Below are 19,319 nucleotides of genomic sequence, written 5' to 3'. Positions count from 1 at the left end.
TTACGGATGAAATGACACACTGACGCTGACTTCGTCGAAATATATTATACCTTCCAAATGGATATAATTTACCAGGAAGCCTGGATGTTGATAACTATATGATACCAGACCGTGATACCCTATTAATTCAGTAATATATTTTCTCTAAAATTTGAAGTATCGAAAATATTTTCATTGATCTGACAGCTGAGCGCAAGAAAATTCCTATCAGCTTGGAGAATTTCGTTGCAATCTTTTGATGATATAATAAAGCAACGAAGAATTTAGAACGAACGACTTTAAAACTAATCACCTTTTTGTAGAAAATAAATGATAATAATTGACGTTACACATAATGACTAGATTGCGATATTTATGAGTATAATTTAAAAAATGGAACCTAGGTAGATAGTTGTTTTACTTACTAAATATTATTACGAATACTATGATTTGAATATTTGAAATATCTTTGCGTTTTGCGTACATTCTGTGCCTTCAAACTTCCCATAAACGCATAAAAATACACAGTTTAATGATGACATTTAAGATGTGAAATTTATAGTACGCTATATTTAACAGCTTGCCTGAGTCTCCGTTAGTTACACTGTGTGAAGGGTTAATGGTAAATCACAAAAGAATGTATCAAGTAGAAAGACGAAAAATTCCAACCTGTGTAACGTGAACAAGTGTGTAATTTCATTCTAAACGCAAATTATCTAGAAACTTTGATCTTCTACTCTCAATTTAACGCCGAAAATACAAACAAATCTGATCAGCTATAGTTGTACCGTATATTGTTACCTTGTCGTTGCCTTTTTATCTTCGCCATTCTTTCACAATTCCTTCTCAACGAAATTCCATTGCAAACACGTAACTGTTGAAACGAATAAATTACATTTAATCGTCCTCCTAATAAAAGCCCTGCCAGTAACAAAGTAAGAATACCACGAAGATATCAGTCATTATGTTAGCAGTAGGTAGCAGTCATGTCGTCATCGTATCTATCATTATAATACGTCATCCGCCTTTCGTTCCTCCTCTATCATTTCCCCGACATCTAGAAATTTTATTCATAACTTTGTGAGATCCAGTCGAGTGGATTTGAATTTTCTAAAATATCAGCCTGTCAAATTTCCCATAAAGAATCGAAAATACCTATTTTTTATACGTGAAATCAGAGACGCAGAAAATTTCGAGGATAAAGAGATAATCGTTTTGTAAGTCGTCGAAAACACTGTACATTTATGGATTAGTATCGATATTCGCTACCTTTTGCATTCAGATCTTCCTGATAATAATTTTTAATCCACCGGTAATTACAATTCCACCGATCTAGACTCTTTTGACAATTAAATTACACGATGAAGTCTATCTTCATGATTAAACTTATGCCATGTGACCCATAAAAAAATGTCAAATTCGTTTAGAGAATGCGTGGGATCAATCCACGCCTGCATAAATACATTCATCGTGCATTTGTTTCCCACGTACAAACGTTTCCATTGGAAAATTAAACCACGCCTACACACTGAAGAAAAATAAATCTCAATGGCCACGTAAATGCCCGCTACGTATATGCGATATATTTTGAAACAGCCTGTACAACACGATGCTCGTTTTTTTTCGCCGATAGCTCCACTTTCCAGCGATATCGAACGATACGAAAATTCTTTGGGACGTTCATCGACGAACCTCTCTAGCACGGAGGGACACGGAGATGGAGAAAACGTAACGATTCGGAGAAATCGTTGGTTCGTTTCGTATCTTCCGGCGGAGCGTATTTTCTCGCGAGGAAGCACACTCACGAGGCCCAGACTCGCGCGATGTGTACGTGCCTTAATCTTGCCGCGAGATGCACATCCGCCGGTACTCCTCTGCTCAGATTGAAACACGGAAGCCCTAAGGCCATGGTTAACGGTGAATTGGTACATTCTCGCGCTCCCACCGATACATGGACGAGCTGCACGAGCACATATGTGCGTACTGTGTACAGTATATGAACATTTCTGGTCATGAGGATTAGGATAACTAGCGAGTTTGTATGTATGAAACGTATAAGCGTACATAATACACAACTACATATATATATATATGAACATTTCTGATTAGAAGGATCAGGATATCTACTGAATTTGTATACATAAAACATATGTACGTACACAGTGCGCAAGTTTGTGTATCGGAACATTTCCGATCATTAGGATTAAGACATCTACTGGCTTTGTATACATGAAACGTGATAATCTAGATCGTGAGATAAATGATCAATAGGTTGGAATTTTGTATTTGTGTAAGAGAATACTTGGAGATACATGATAAAGATTTGAAGGAATTGTTCGCAAGAGTTATGGAAATGTTTTGTCTACGTATATTAAGTTAACGTTAGAACAATCGATTCATAGTATATATCGAAACACGTACGTTGTACTATACGTAATGAAAATGTATAGGTGGAGTAAATGTAATTATATTCCCGTTTCAGTAACAGTCAACGTTAATTTTGCCACCAGTATTTGCATGTTTTTAGCAGTTGTACAATTAAATACAACCCGTCGTTTTAACGAGTTTGGTAGTGAATCAATGGAGAATTACGTGCGTTGATTTTCGAAATTCTCTGATATCAAAAGAATTGTAACGAGCTGGCTAGGGATAGAAAAATTTCTACAAAATCTGGATCCCATTTGTAGAATCGTTTATAGAATAACGATAGAATCAAATAACGACAACTACACTGCTCAAAATAATTAGAGAGTCGTCTTCACCTCGGTATTTGACCTCGCTACTTGTATACAGATGTCTGTCTTCCTTTCTAATTATTACCTTGAAGACAATCTTCGTTGCATAATTATACAAATAACGTGTCAATTTATCGGGTCTATAAAACTTCCTCGTTTGTGTTTGCTTGGTTGGATCGATAGAACCATTCACAGTAACGAATCTTTAATTGGTTTGAATAGACAAAATCAATCGAAGCAGTGAGAGAAGCAGCGAATCGAATAAGGAGAAGAAAAATGTTTGATATAATTATATGCAATTAACGAAATCGTTAATTATGATACGAAGTATTCTAAACACGTGTTTTTGATAATCTTCTAATAATTTTATGAATTAACTTCAATTTCAACTTATGAACAGAGATTTATGGGAACATGCAGACGCTTCCAGTACGACGAAGCCAATTTCCTGGCTGGAAACGAATATACGTTCGTTGCTCCACCCGCCTCTTGCTTTTTTGCTGTTTTCATCGTGTTACAATTTCGCGAATCACAGGAAAATGCACGGTGAGATCGAAAGTTGCGACATAAATTAAATATAAGCGGAAAATTGCGACAGGACATTTTATGCGAGAACAAACGTGCATTTAACGCGAAAACGTGTTCTCGTTCTTATTAACATCCGTCGATGTTTCTAATACAATGAGATACGAAGGAATATCGATTTTGCGAAATCTCTTTTGCATCATAATTACGACGAGAATCGATCTCGAGCTTGAATCCGTAAACATCGTTATTGTAATAATTTCATCGTTTAATACCGATAATAAATACGCAACGAAAATTAATTAATCGAATAGTCTAAAGCGCTTTGAATTTGCATGTAATACCAAGTTTCCAATTTGCAGCTCTGGTTAAACGAATTTCGCGGAGGTCAAATGGTCCTCTGCGTCCTGTCCGATTAAATTTAAGCCTTTCTACTAGCCAGGCGCGTTCGCCTCTTTTAAGTCTGATTTATTATGCATCGTTCCACTGACTCACTCGCCTCTATCGAAATTCTTCGAAGGATCAATCGATATGCCTAGCCTGAAATCAACACGTTAACGCTTTATTCACCGTTCAATGCACGTTTTACGTATATTTTATACACGTTCGAATATGTCTTCGACTTAATTGTATTCTTATATTTAATAGTACTTGTTTGTGAATTCTAATCAATTCGATGTACAGGCGCAAAATTGTATCAATTTCATCGAAGGAAATTTTCAGGAATTTCCGCGATATCGATGTGCGATTTCGTCGAAAAAGAAGCTGGAAAATCTGCATAGAAAATAGAGAAGAGAATTTCATCGAACGAAAAAGGCCAGTTCGAATCTTTCGAGATTCCAGTTTTTGTAGATTTTCTGGGAATTTTTATCAATTCGGCTAGCATAGATACGGAACGTGATAAAAGTACAAAGGCCAAGCTAAAAAGATTTGTTTCGTGTTTATAAAATTGCTCACGAAACTGTGCGCCTTTAGGAAATTCAACGAACTGTATAAAGAACTGGAATTTTAGGAAATTTAAATATACAAAAGTATAGAGAATAGACGAAATACAACGTTCGTTAATAATATTTAGAGGAAATAAATCTCCATTAACGTATGATTTAATTTATATAATATAATAAATAAACAGTGGAATTAATTTCAACGAACATTTCTTCGAAATAATTTTTCACTTTCGTAAACGGGGAAGAAAGAGAGGAAGAGAATTATCGTCTGCTTGAATATTTATAGTTCAAAGACATATTATACATATTTTCGTTTTTATCTCGCGCAACTCGGTAAACACAGTGTAAAATTATAAGCCAATGTTCAATGAGTCAACTCGTAAACAACCCGCAATAAGCCAATGTTTAATAAATCAACTCGCAATGGTAATGCGTCCATTTGGAAATTAACTGGTTCGTTACCGGAATAAAATACCTATTATTGTTTCCTAATGCGATGGAAAGTCTGATTCGATTGCAGCCGCGATTCGAGCTCGCCGAAAATGGTGACGCATGATATTAGCGTTCAAAAATTCCGTCTGCCCGTGTATCTGAGCAAATATTATTATCGTACACGAATCTTGAAATAGATGAAAGACTATAGATCCTTGTTCGATCTTCTATAACTAGAATTTCGTTTACTTTATTACGTTCTATCCGTTTAATTTCGTTTGTAGTTAGTCTACTTTCGCTCTCAATGTCTCAAATATAAGTAACTTTCAAATATGTACCTCGCCTGTAAGGCTCGTCAAGTTATAAATTTAATCTATTCTTAAATTCTACGCTATAGAACAAAAATAATGAACGTTTCTCTATTTATATGCACATCAATGTAATTATATACCTAACGCCGAATCCATCATCATGGAATAGCCGATAATAAAAACAAACGTAACCCCGTATATATTCATTTATTCAATCTGCAACGAAAGGTTTATTACTTGGCAGCTACGTTTCGACAATTTGCAAGCTGATACACAATGAAACGTATCGATTCCAATAACGATCCGATATCAAATGCAAAATAGCATTATGGATTGTTGAGAACACAACTGTCCGCTTTCTATCCGATATTCGGTATATTGGCCGACGGATATGTATCGATGTCGACGATGCAACGCATCGTTACGAGCCGGTTTCATTAATTAATATCATCGTTAATAGACCAATAAATCGATACGTTCGATGGTGAAACGAACAGACGGCTCGAGCACGCCTACGAGTCTCTTCCATTATTTCGTTGCTTCGTTACTCTGATGCACTGTCGGAGTGGCAAGCTTAGAGGACCCTTCAACCGATGTCACTTATCGTTTCTGTTGTTTTTCTCGTTTCCCTGCTCTCCTTCTCATTTTTCTATTGTTTTATTGCGGATATGTGTGTGTGTGTATATATTGTTTTATTTGATTTGATTTCAAGTGTGTTTTTATTGTTTCGATATCAGTAGAGAGAAATACATAACCGTAGAGTAAATAGATGGAGAAGGATATTTTTATTAAATTAGTTCTCAAAACACTTTTTGGAAAATGAAACATCGTTCTGAGATTCTTTTACGGAATCGATGAAGTAATTGATTAGAGTCCGAGAATTGTTACGTGGCTCGTAAAACCGTTCCACGCGGTATTAATTTTTCTATGCTCGAGTACTTTAACGATTTATTAACTAATTAGACGAATCTACAAAAATAACGTTACGTGCGTTTTAGCTCTGTAACCTCTTCGATTCTAATTAAATTCTCGTACATTAATACTTGACTGGATTCTGAAACAACTTCGAGATCGCACTCTCCAATCGCTCCTGCTGGTTCAGTTGAAATAAATAAATAAAACCAAGCGACGTTTGGTACAGTACACGACTGTGCCAATGCGAGAGTGCGAATAAAAGATCGCACGTGTCGCGCTATTTCGAACGTTACGAATGATAATATCAGTTTTCTATTTTTGCGATAGTTTGCATTTGCACGATATGGCATAGACTTTGGTATTTTTCTTCTTCTTCTCCATTTTATTCCATTGAATATGAATATTTTTGAACGTCGTTGAATATATTAAAGTTTTCACGGTGTAACATGAAAAGAAAGACACTAAAATATAGCGCACCGTAAATTTCACATCTTAAGTATCATCAGTATTTATAATACGTGTATTTATTGTTTATAAAGTAAGAAACTACGAGCGATATTAGAATTTTTGCTTTTGTAAATGCATACGGAAAATTACAGTTACGAAGAGTTAAATGCACGTTATTCGCCAATTAAAGCTACAAATTACTCTACTAATTAGAATAAATTTTCGAATTATACAGCTAAGAGATTGGATTTAATAAACGAACGAAATAAATGAAAAAATTTAGATAACTGAAAAATTTTAAAAATTCTCTCCGCTAATTATTTTTACCCTCGTCTCCCACGTGTTTTATATGCCCCCGTTGAATATTTAAAAATGTCGAGTTCGTTCTGGATGAACCCTGCAGCTTGAAATGCCTGCCTCCTGTCCTTCCTTTCCCAAGCTTCTCCAACTAATAATAGGTTCGACTACGTAATTTTATCACCTTCAACCGTTGGGCAACTTTTCCAGGATGAAGTAACCCTTTGAACACACCGGTTTTTATCGAAGAAAACAACTTTCCGTGTAGTACGTGTAGCGCGTTTTAAAATAACAGTGGAAGTGAGATTGGGACACCGCGATGGAGCGCGCTAGCGAAAAGGGGGATGAAATCGGCGATTAATAATTCAACGAACAAGCAAAAAATAAATCTTGATCGCGATAAAATTGTCGCGCCGAAAATAACCGCGGGAATTTATACATCTGGATCGATAAACAGCAATTTTATACAATTAAATTACTTTGGAATTTAAACAATTCGACGTCAGATGCGCCTGTATCGTTTCAACGATCGATATGAGACACGAAGAAAATCAATTTTATATAAATTAAGTAGTATAGACACCCCATTTTCCTCCTGTGGGATCCAAATCCCTTTCTGGCTTATTCACGATGATTGATTAATATAACGCACACGTTTGGAACGTTACGTTGCTGTTAGAAATAAGATAAATCAGTAAATTGAGGAACAGAATTTTTTTAACCAGTCTCTAGTTCCAACAAAAGTTTTCTTTTTCATTTTTCAAAGATTTTTTTACATATTTGAGGACTCTACGCATTTTTCGTGTTTTGATACGATTGAATGTCCCGCGCCCTTCGCAACGCTTTAGAAACAGGCTAATTCATTTGCGTTAAATGTTCGAACGAATAAAAGAACGTTTGTTTATCAAACATTTAAACTCGATATTACAGTAGCAACAGAGAAAACAAGGTTTAATTTAAAATGAAAATGCAGTTGGTTAAGGGTAAAGGTGGATTAAAACGGCTGAAAATAAAGGAGAGTTCTACTGTATTTCATTAAAACGTTCGCCTTAAAAACCTGCAATATAAGCATAAAATATCCGACAGCTTATAAATCTATCAGCATGCAATTACACGCGTAACCAACATGCATACATTCATGCTTAAACCAAAGACAAACACGGTTCGATAACCAATCCAATCGAATCAACTTTTCAACCACTCAACCCGCCTATCGGTTTCAATAGGATTTTCATTGAATCTGTCGGTTATATCCCGGAAACGTGGCCGTCAACTTATCGAATTAATTCCCACGAAATAAATTACCTCGTTCTATTCGCTTCGGTTCAACTTTCATTTCCGAGTGCCGAGCCGCGTCGTCGAACAACCAAACTAAATGACTGCTACTCGCGCGCCAGCCAAATCACCCTCCCATCTACAGCAACAGCTTAACACTTTCGTTTCTAAATTACATAGACACGCGTACAAGGCACGAACATTCGTTCGTAACTTTTACGTGACTCGTTTCCCATGGCAAATAAACGATTTGTACAAAGATTTTGATATCTAGAAATTTACGAGCAACGAACGCGAGATTAGCGTAGAGCCTGATCTATCGACAGAAGAATATGAATTAGCCTGTCATTCGAATCGTTCACTGTTCAAAAAATATCGGATTCCAGGAAAATTACCGGCAAAACGCTTTCAAATCGATTTCTTTCATCGGCGTTGGAACGTTTCAAGCGGCTTTTATTAATTACCTGGCGTTAATCTTCACCCCCGATCCTCGATTGGTCTCTTTTATAACGGCGATAAAGAGGCACCGAGTCGCTGGCTATACTCCGCAACGTCGTACGACGAAACTCCTCGGCCGTTTCTACACGAAGCGCATTAATCATAATACGTCGCTTATTAAACGAACCGTCCCGTTTGCCGCGACGCGGCAACGAGGTCAACCCCGACTCACACCGGAACACAGCCCTGACCGACCCTCGGTTAATTTCGAGCCAAGCCGAGCGTGCGTGCGTGTGCACGCGCGTGTCATGTCCGGTATATTACGTTCCGTGTGCACACCGGTTACAATTAAGTCGGTCTAGAAACGTTGCGCGGCTAACAGACCCGCAGATGGTCCAATTTTTCAAGTTTTATCGAATATGGAAAATTCGGAGGAATTTGCTTCTCGCAGAGTTCTGTTTAACGTTTTGTCTTCCCCTCGGTTGCTTCCTTTTCATAACAAAAAAATAATCTACGATTTTTGTATCGCTGTGAGAAGACATATTTCTAATGAGAAAATACATGAAAAGTAGGTTTCGTAGAATTTAATTATCTACGTACGATGATCCAGACGAGGAGACGTACGAGTTTTCCGGTGGCGTTTTTCAAAATTTCACAGATATATTTGTTGGTAGAAAAATATGACATTAACACGACGTTGCGCGCGTGAACGAGAATAACGGGATTTTAGTAATTTAACGAGATTTAAAAGCTTTCAACGGTACAAAAGCGACGGAAATATTAAAAGCTTCGAAAGCTTGAAACACGAAGTTCGAAGACTTTAACACGATTTTTAATGGTTAGCAACTTTTGAAGAATCGAGTTTGAAAGACTTCGAGGAAGATTTGAAAAGTGAGGGCTTTCGGTTCGAAGATTCGAAGATCTTCGTGGGTTTGGTTGATCTAAAACGTTTGAAAGATTGAACGTTCTCAACGAATCCAAAAATTTGCAAAATTGCAAGAACGTGAAACATTCAGAAGCTCTGAAAACTTTAGGGGACGTGGAAAATTTGATAAGCCTGAAGCGTTTGAAGGATTCGCGGAGCTTAAACGTTGTAAAGATAAAATATTCAGCCGATATAAAATTTTCTAAATTAAAATTTCTTAACGATACGAACGAAATTTAAGCATTGGAAAATTGTCGTAAAACTAAAATACCTTCTTTAAATATGTATTGCACGCGATAATACTATTGACATTTTAAATGTTTCGATTTAAATTAAACTGGGATTCGGGTTAAACTGAAATTATCGGTTTTTAAAATTTCGTATTTATATATAACACTTTCAAAATACTTTAACATCGATCTCCGATATCGTTTTCAACCAAAAGCATTGCGTCCACGAACAACTAAAATCCTTTCTTTGCTTTTGCCAATATTTCCAGAAAATGTGAAGAAAATCTCATTTACAATCACGTCACAATCGCTTCTCACTTGCTCGATACGAAATATGTAAGCACTTTACAGGCGGCTCACGATTCGCGTTTCCGCTTCTTCTCGCGTTCCTTTCCATGAAAACAACGTTTTTCAGCTTTTTCGAACTGGTCAGAAAAAAGAACGATGTCTCGAGACTCACTGTCCAGCGTCGACATTCTTCCGATGTTCGACCAAGATGGAAAATAAAATTGAATTATGCATCGCTCCGTTCAAATAGAGAAATACCTTATCGAAGAGAAAAAGAGTCTCGCACGCAAATAATTCAGCATCAGCTGGCACCGATTTGAAAATTCTTGCGATTGATACTCGACGACGGGACGTTTCCTTTCGAACAAGATTCCATTCTTTTTCCCGAAAATATCTTCTGCAACCCCGTTAAGAAGATATTTTATTATGCTTTATATCTTTGGAAGAATCCATTTCTTTTTCTGCGCTTTCTTACAAGATATAATTTCCATACAATTTACGCGTACGTTCAACATTTCAATGATCGAATTTCCCAAAAATACGAAAGAAATATTTGATCTTTCATTTAACTTGCAACGATGTTACGACGATTTGAAAGACGTAATTATCAGTAGCGGAGGACGATCAAAAGTACGTTTAAGCGCTATATTTCTTGAAAAATGAATTTATAAAATATTTTCTCTGATATTTCGAGATCTACTTGATCACTTGATTCGAAATTTTGCGCGCGCCCTCAGCAGATGTAGTCACATTTTTACTTATTTTACTATCCGCTATTTAAGGTAACAGAGATTGGTTGAAAAATTCATACGAAATGTTCGACAAATTGATTCGCGATACTTTATTTACAGAAAGGAAAGCAATTATGTGATATTGTGTAACGAGGAAATTGGTTTTCGAAAGATAAATTATTCATTGAGATTTGTAGATTTACTGGTCGATGAAAATTCTATTTGAAAGATGGAAAAGTAAATCTAGCTGCTTCCGTTATTTTTTTCAGAGCACGAGCATATTTTTAGAAATAAAGCTTCGCGTGAATCGAAACGGTAGATATCTCTTTGAAATTTCATGAATATTCCAACTCTTTCTGATGGAATTTCGCAAATTCTGCGTCTCTATTAACATCTTCTATCTAGTAAAAGTACAAATAGATATAAATTATCGGACAATTCATAACGAAAGAAATACGTCATAGTCTCGAGTAATATCCCGACACGATATAGTAATTCTGTCTCTGTCATCCTGCGTCATGAATCTACAAAATTAATTAATTCCCAACAATTAATTCCCGCAGAGTTAACGATCACGTTTCCGTTCCACAAAACTAAACTCTAAGCTGATATTAGTTTTCTTCGTCAGTCTGTATCTTTCCATTTTCTCAACGTTATTTCTAATTTTTCCCATCGTTCGAAACGCCTGCTATCCATGACAAGGATACGAAATTCGTTATCTTAGCAATCCGTCAGCAGAGAACACTCGCGATAATTCAAATCCTATGCAACCGGATAGTAATCGACTGGGAAATGAAAAGCAAAGGCTGAATCAGCAGGACGACCTCGGCTTAAAATTAATTACGCGAGATTCGCTTGCTATAACCGGGATCCTATCCGACTGCATGATATCAGCCTTCTCGGGCCTCGTAATGCCTTTACACGTGCACGGCCATAGAATTAGGAAGTCTACAGGATCTCTCGTTGATCTGTTCCACTTTCTCCGTGAGAAGGAATTCGATAATTCTTCGACGCGCGGAAACTTTCGAAAATTCTCCGATTGTTGATAGTCGACATCGTGTGTAAACGCTTGTACGTGGTTTGTTAGCATAGATAATGGCTGAACCGTAACAGATAAGAGAAATTGTAAGAACAGATATCTTGTAAATGACGTTGCAACTCCATGGTATGGTTTACATGTATTGTAGGTATTGTACTTTCATCGACGATGGATTTGTACGTGCATGTTAGCATTTGAAGTTTTAGAAGAAATTGATCAGTGGAAAATGGCTTGAATGCGTAAGAGATATTTCTTGAAAGGAAGAATGGAAAAATACGATACACTTTATGAAATATTAGTTAAAAATATGAAATCTTTTTGTACAAGGAAAGATAGACTTTAGAAACGATATATTGGGAACGTATATGATTAATACGTTGATATTAAAGATTTATTTGATCATAAGAATGAAGAATATGAAATTCGTAATGACTACTACGAATTACGTAAATTATTGCCAAGTATTTGTATTTCATCGTAATGTTGAATCGATCGATTTATAGGATTAATGTTACCACACGTAACGAACAAATACACTCCGATGTCGATAAATTATTCAATATTTTCCGAAATATCAGCAACATGCACATACATTATGCACACGTATGCATATGGGATTTAGTAACTACCTAATTTCTCTCGTATAAATCGATTTATCCTTACAATTATGGCAGTTTGTTTTCAATCGCTACTGTGTGGTAGTTTGATTTTTTCGTAATTTTGTAATTAAAAATACACTTTGTCAAGAAGAAGCAAGTTTCCGGATTCTTTTAAACAACAGTATATATTTCTGTCGTATAAATCGATTTATCCTTACAATTATGACAATTTGTTTTCAGTCGCTACTCTGTGATAGTTTCATTTTTTCGTAATTTTGTAATTAAAAATACACTTTGTCAAAAAGAAGCAAGTTTCCAGATTCTTTTAAACAACAGTATATATTTCTGTCGTATAAATCGATTTATCCTTATAATTATGACAATTTGTTTTCAGTCGCTACTCTGTGGTAGTTTCATTTTTTCGTAATTTTGTAATTAAAAATACACTTTGTCAAGAAGAAGCAAGTTTCCGGATTCTTTTAAACGGCGGTATATATTTAGAAAAAATAAGAGCAGTGTCTCAGGTGTTACAAAAGTAACAAATTGGATATGGTTTCGGACTAAAAAGCGTGTTTGTTCTTGGAGAAATTAGCACACCATAAATTCACGTTATATTTCCGTGTTGCGACCATTCGGACGCTTTATTTGCCGAGCGTTTACATAAAGGCGATAAACGGATCGATTCTCGTAAATCAATGAGGGACGTCGAGCTGTAGAAGCGGTGGCCGGTAATGGTTGTACGGGACTATCTTGCCGTTTTAGAAAGCTCGTTTTTTCCCCTATCGTTTTTCTCCGCGAACGACATTTTTACGATCCCTAAATCCAGCCTGAGACCTGAGAGAATTAATCGGCGATTGTGCCAGTATTCGGTATCCTTGAGAGCTAGATCGATTCCGCCCCCTAAGCTACGGCTCTCAGACTTTTCTCGGTCGCACTGCACCAGCAAACTTTCACTCCGGATTATCGAATATCCTCCTAACAATCATTTTTACCTATAAACGATGAAATTTTCTTGGAAACTTAACAATTAGGAAAAGTTTGTCGTTAGAGCGTTTCAAATGTGTATCTACGTATATAGAATTTATGAACGCAGATCTAGGGCTATTTAATTCGTAATTTAATGACGATCATAATCTTAGTTGAGTTGAAAGATCTATGAAATTTGTATTGAAAATTTTGCAGAAAAATGATTATAGTTCGATCGATGTTGATCGACTTCTCGACGTTGTTTAACTCTGCCAGAATTATCAGACAAATGACACATACTTTTACTCCTGTAACTTACAGAAGGAGAAATTGTAAGAAAGCTACTTTGTCTCTGGTTTTCATGATTTTTGCACGTGCCGTAGAGATCAACGTTTTTCAAACAACGTTCTCCTGTATGTACGCGTAACAAGGATTGACAAATCTAACACAAACACAATACAGCGACGATATTCATTTTTAACTGGGCTATAACACACATTTCGTACAGCCTGGTATATGCGTTTGTGCACAGCGCTTGAAGCTGGTCCAGCTCTCGTTTATTATTACTATAAACAAAAGATAGCCGGTCGACGAACAATGCGTTCGGTTACACGTGGATACGGGAAAAAGTTGTTTGAAAAAACGTTCATCCCTGCAACATATCCAAAAATCATGGAAATCGGAAACGAAGTAGCTTTTCTACAGTTTCAGCATAAAAAAAAAGGAAGAAAAACAATGGTAATAGAAATTAAATAAACAGCAAACGTATCGATAGCAGGTTCCAACAATAAACCGAGAAAAATATCTGTAGAATTGGAAAGTAATCTGAAAGAATTTCCCAAGTGGCCTTGTCTTATTTTTATATTATTTCGCATCGTGTGACACAGCATCCGTTCAAAACGAATAGGATTTACCAACAACGTATAGCTCGAGACAGAGGAATCACGAACGTTCAATTTTCAACGGGCCAGTTCGACCATAACGTTTGTCGGATTTGTCGAGGCAATATCGCGCGATGAAAAGGGATTTCTCTTTCCCTGGGAAGACGATGGAGAAGCGACAGAGGCAAAAGAGACCGACGAATCGAGGCTATTCGACGCTCGAACAGCCTTTGATGTGACCCCGTAATCGCTTTGAACTTTCCACCGTGTCTCGACGCGTTAATATTTGTCAGCAATTTCTTTTTTCCTTCTCGATTATGCTCGAACACGATTACCGGCTAGTATCGATGATAGACCGTTCAAATCATCGAGTCGGACACTTATTACGCGATCGTCTGAAACGAGAAAGCAATCGCGATGGAAGGGATTAAATAATATAGAAAAAGACGTGAATCGTAAAGTTCTTATTAAGCGGGTCGAACGATCTTGTAAACATACGTAGCTGACGCTGATGACAGGAGCAAAGATATCGTATCATTTAAATCCTTGAAATCTTTAATATCAGTATATTTCGTTTGAATAAATTTTTGCGTAGAAGAGAAAGAGAACTTCTTTGAGGTAACTTTGAAAACTATCAAGTGTCTTATTGATAATCTATATTGATCGATTGACTGACATCAGTAAAACTGTTATTAACGTGTTATTCGAGTAAAGCACATGGACACAAGAGAATAGAAAAGTGTCAAGGATTCGCAAGACGAATGCTGCTTTTCTTAAAACCTTGAGAAAGATTGATAAAAGAATTGCATATTTAAAGGCAATTAATCAGCACGTGGATCCCAAATGCTAAAATGACTATATTTCTTTTAGTAAGCAGCGTACTAATTGAATTAGCGAAATTTACGAAGATTTACATTCGGTAATAAATTTTAATAGCGAATACAGAATTTTAATGTCGCTCCTCGAACGCAAATTCTTATTTCTTATATTCTTCCTTTTCTTCTTCTTGAGGTAGCAACAATGCACGTGAAAGTATGATTGCTCGTACTACCACTGCTCATAAATAATAATTCGCTAAATGTCAGTTCTTTTTCTTTTCAGGGCTTCTTTAGAAGAAGCATTCAAAAGCAAATAGAATACAGGTGCCTGAAGGACGGCAATTGTTTGGTCATCAGAATAAGTCGGAATCGCTGCCAATACTGCAGATTCAAGAAGTGCCTAGCTGTCGGCATGTCCAGGGATTGTAAGTAATCACCTGCGTAAGCACTTTTCGTTAACTCACTACAATACCGATAGGATATCGTAGAAAAGGAATCTTTGAAACGTTTTAAAACATATAATTCCATTCTTTCGATCATATTTTTCGTGCCAAATTTTATACAATTATATCCTTTTCATGTCTCCATAGCAATTATTATACTTGTTTGTTTTTTTACGCGCGGAAACGTATCGATAAAGATGCACGATCAACGATAACATACGGCGGTAAGTATAATAACTGGCGGCAAAACACGATCTCGGTGAAACGATTGTCGATGAAATGATTATCGATGATTCGAAGGTAACCCTACTGAAATAGCCATTCATAAGCCAATTATAATCTCTTTTCTTGAATAAAAATAAATTACCATGCCTTTCAAACGATTCTCTTTTGCCTAAGTAATAATTTTTAATTACTTGAACTGGTTAAATATGTCAATGATGGGAAATGTCCAAACTCTCTAGTTCCTTTGCCGCAAAAGTTGCTCGAATTTATTTGCAACTTAGCGCTCTTAGACTCTTTATATGCCCAGTGGCAATAGCTAGCGTGTCTTTCAGTTTCCGGAAATTCCGGCATCCGTCGAGTAGCGAGAGAGAGTAAAGCAAACTGAAACGAAGTTGCGTACATAATTAAACGTCAAAGTTCCATCGTGCAATATGCGGTGGTGTATAATAGGAAACCGTCGGAGCTTTCCGAGCTAGCATTGTCGGCGAAATCGTAATAAGCCTCTGCTAGTCTTGTGATCCGCTTAAGAAGCGGATGTAACCGGGGTAAAGCTGGCCCGAAAGCTCTGCACCCTCTGTTGTTCGGAGTAATTCTCTCGAGTACCGTATAAAATACTAATCTTTCGTAAATACGTTCATTTTCGAGACAGGATGCTAGGATGAGCAGTGTAGCGTGCGTAGGACGTCGAAATATTATTAGATCGGTACATACGCTTGTAGCTTTTTTCACATAAAGCTGCAACTACACGCACAGTTACCTCGAGCGATCTATTTATCTTCGAAATAATTTACATCTAATTCTCTACACTCTCTGCTTCGTAATTTCATTACAGTAGATTCCACGAAACGTCATATTAGTCGACGTAAATTTCCTATAATCCTACATTTCTATAATCTCGTCATAATGACTTCTTCCAAGGATCATGTATTTCATCGAAATAATTTTCATGTAATCCTGTTGTAGACTTCCCTCTGTAATCTCGTTTTATTAGTTTCTTCCGAACGTCGTATTAAATGGTAGTAACTTTCACGTAATACTATGGTTATTTTAGACTACGTTCTAAAAAAAAAAAAAAAACCCACCAACTTTAAGACTCGACAAAACGTTTGCATTTTAAAACCGCCACCAAACCGTCAGAATCGATGGATCGCTTCTTAAAATCGTCGTCTTTAAGGCTCGACGACGACAGTATTTTTAAGTCGGTATTTTTAAGAATGAACGATTAGATTGGGAAATTGCTCTTCGAATAACTAAAGTAAAATATCGTTCTCTCGATTTCAGCCGTTAGATACGGCAGGGTGCCGAAACGTTCGAGGGAACGCGGCCCCGAAGACACAGTACCGACCACCACGTCAACGACCACTACCACCGGAGTACAACAACTCACGTCCCCTGCTGGTGCTAACAATAACAATAATAACACCAACAACAATAACAACAACACCAGCAGCCAAAACAATAACAACAACAGCCAAGCACAGAACGCTATACCGTGTGTGCCGCCAGCTGCTGTGGTAGAGGCAGATCAGTCAGACGCGGACGTGAAACAGTTGGCGGTTTACGACGTGATACTTCAAGTTTCTCAGGCGCATCACGCTCACTGTGGCTTCACCGAGGAATCAACGAGGGGCATCGTCCGGAAACCGATGATAATACCGGTGAGTTCGCTCGAAAATTCAGAGTGAAGTTACAGAAGCATGGATACATTAGTAGCGGATACGACGAAGGAGCTCGTTCGCTGTTGTAACTTTGTTGATTAAACAATAGGAAGCAAAACTATGAAGATCGTTCTACGTAAAAATAAGAAGGTTAATTGTTATGATTTTTTACATAATACATATTATGTAAAAATATGCATTGGTAGATGTCGTAATAGATGAAAGGTCGATCGTATATATGTGAGAAATTTTTAAACAATTGTTCGAAATACTTACGATCAATAGAATTCCAAATTTCATCTCATTATCATTACTAGGTCGATTAATACGCTTTGATGGCCATATATATCAGGATATTTGCTGATATTTAGTACGAATTATCGTTGTTTCGTTAATTATCTCTGTTTTTTCATTGGTATTATTATATATTCGCCTTATATTAAAAAATGAAATAAAATATGAAATAAAATAAAATTTGTTAGCGTATTTCAGTAAATATAGCGAATAGATAAGTATCCTTATACTTGTGGCTAACAATGTGTATACGTAGTTCATTTTTAATACTATTATTAATTATCTGATATTATTACTTATATTACGTTTATTTATTGGCATAACGTTTCGTTAGTTGGTTCATTAGTTAATTAATTATTCGAAATTACCGCGTCGTATCCGCTTCTAATTAATTGATTAACATATTAGAATGACGCGGTGGAACTGGAACTGGCAGCAACGCCTGTTTCTTTTATAATCCTGCTGATTAGGCGAGTACTTCTTCGCAGCCCGCCAGCCCAGAGGACCCAGAGGCGGCATCCTCGACAGCAGAAACAGTTGAATCGCAAAGGATCTGGCTTTGGCAACAATTCGCCACTAGGATAACGCCATCGGTACAAAGGGTGGTGGAGTTTGCCAAAAGGGTGCCAGGATTTTGTGATCTTTCGCAGGACGATCAATTAATTCTGATTAAGGTCGGTTTCTTTGAAGTCTGGCTAAGCCATATCTCAAAGATGACCACTGACAGTTCGATGACATTCGAGGATGGTACTTATATCACTAGGCAACAAATGGAATTGATGTACGAGGTAAGAACTCGCTTGTCGTTTTCTATGGCCGTAGGTTGCAATCAGTGTCTAATAATTCGATGCGAAAAGCAACATAAAAATCTGAAAATTGAAACGTATTGCGATAGAGTCTCGTTTATAAGAACAAGCTAATACTCGAGTATTTAAATATACGAACTCATAATTAAATGTCAGTTACCCGAACAATGGTCGAACGTAACTTGAATTATCCCGTGACTATTAAATTTTAAATCTCACTCGATATCACAACGACACAAAATGTCAGAGAATATCAACAATCGTCCATTAATTGATCAATACGAAACAAAAACAGCCAGACTTCGTGTCTGCTTTGATGCAATTCACTTCGGCCTTAAACGCCCATCAACTATCGGACACCGAATTGGGCCTTTTCTCCGGCGCCGTTCTTCTGGGTGAAAGACCAGGTCTGAACGACGTGAAAACAGTGCAGAGGCTTCAGGATCGTCTTTTGGAGGCGCTGAAGGTTCAAGCGTTACGGAATCACACGGTTTCCGGCGAGGCTACTTCCGCGGGAGGTTGTTCCGGTGTCTCGAGCGTCTCACAAAGGATACCAGAATTAAGAACTCTGGGTGCCAGACATGCGAATCTGCTCGACTGGTTCAGGAGGAACTGGACCAAGCTCAAATTGCCACCCCTGTTTGCCGAGATATTCGACATTCCTAAGTGTGAAGAGGATCTTCAGTGAAGAGGTGATTATCTTAAATTATGATTTCTTTATGTTTCCTAAACCCTTAACAAGCACAGTGCAATATTGATCACCGCTAATCCATAGAAATACATTAAATATCTAAAGTATATGGTGATCTTTATAATGTTTGTTAAATAAAACAGATCCCTTTCGTTTCTTTAATTGCGTCCACGAGAGATCGAAATCTGCATAAACAACCTCGATCTACCGATGAGATTCTACTGTATTAAATAGGTCGAAATGGTGTTTACACGGGATATCTAAAATCCCATCTTCGAATAATTCGAATCTTTCTTATTCTTCCAATCTCGTGGTGCGCGTTACTCGCGAAGTCGCACTCCATAAATCCAGCTTTGCATTTTCGTCCACGCCCCTCAGCTCCACGATTCGATTTGCAATTCAACGCGGCAATCTGCACGATAGC

General features: G+C 37.0%; 1 protein-coding gene across 2 annotated transcripts in view; it reads left to right on the top strand.

Moving 5' to 3' along the window:
• Positions 1-19,319, top strand: part of LOC126877330 (ecdysone-induced protein 78C) — a 140,084-nt gene that overhangs the window by 112,207 nt on the left and 8,558 nt on the right. The window contains exons 5-8 of one of the 2 annotated variants that reach the window (XM_050640151.1): positions 15,062-15,203; positions 16,728-17,104; positions 17,887-18,186; positions 18,500-18,896. In XM_050640151.1, the coding sequence (XP_050496108.1) occupies positions 15,062-15,203; positions 16,728-17,104; positions 17,887-18,186; positions 18,500-18,892 (1,212 nt within the window). In that variant the 3' untranslated portion in view covers positions 18,893-18,896. Of the gene's footprint in view, positions 1-15,061; positions 15,204-16,727; positions 17,105-17,868; positions 18,187-18,499; positions 18,897-19,319 lie in introns of both variants that reach the window. The other variant, XM_050640142.1, reaches the window with a different exon arrangement.

Source organism: Bombus huntii, chromosome 2 (genome assembly GCF_024542735.1).
Source record: "Bombus huntii isolate Logan2020A chromosome 2, iyBomHunt1.1, whole genome shotgun sequence".
NCBI classification, from domain to species: Eukaryota; Metazoa; Arthropoda; class Insecta; order Hymenoptera; family Apidae; genus Bombus; species Bombus huntii.
This window is presented reverse-complemented; position numbering and strand designations above follow the sequence as displayed.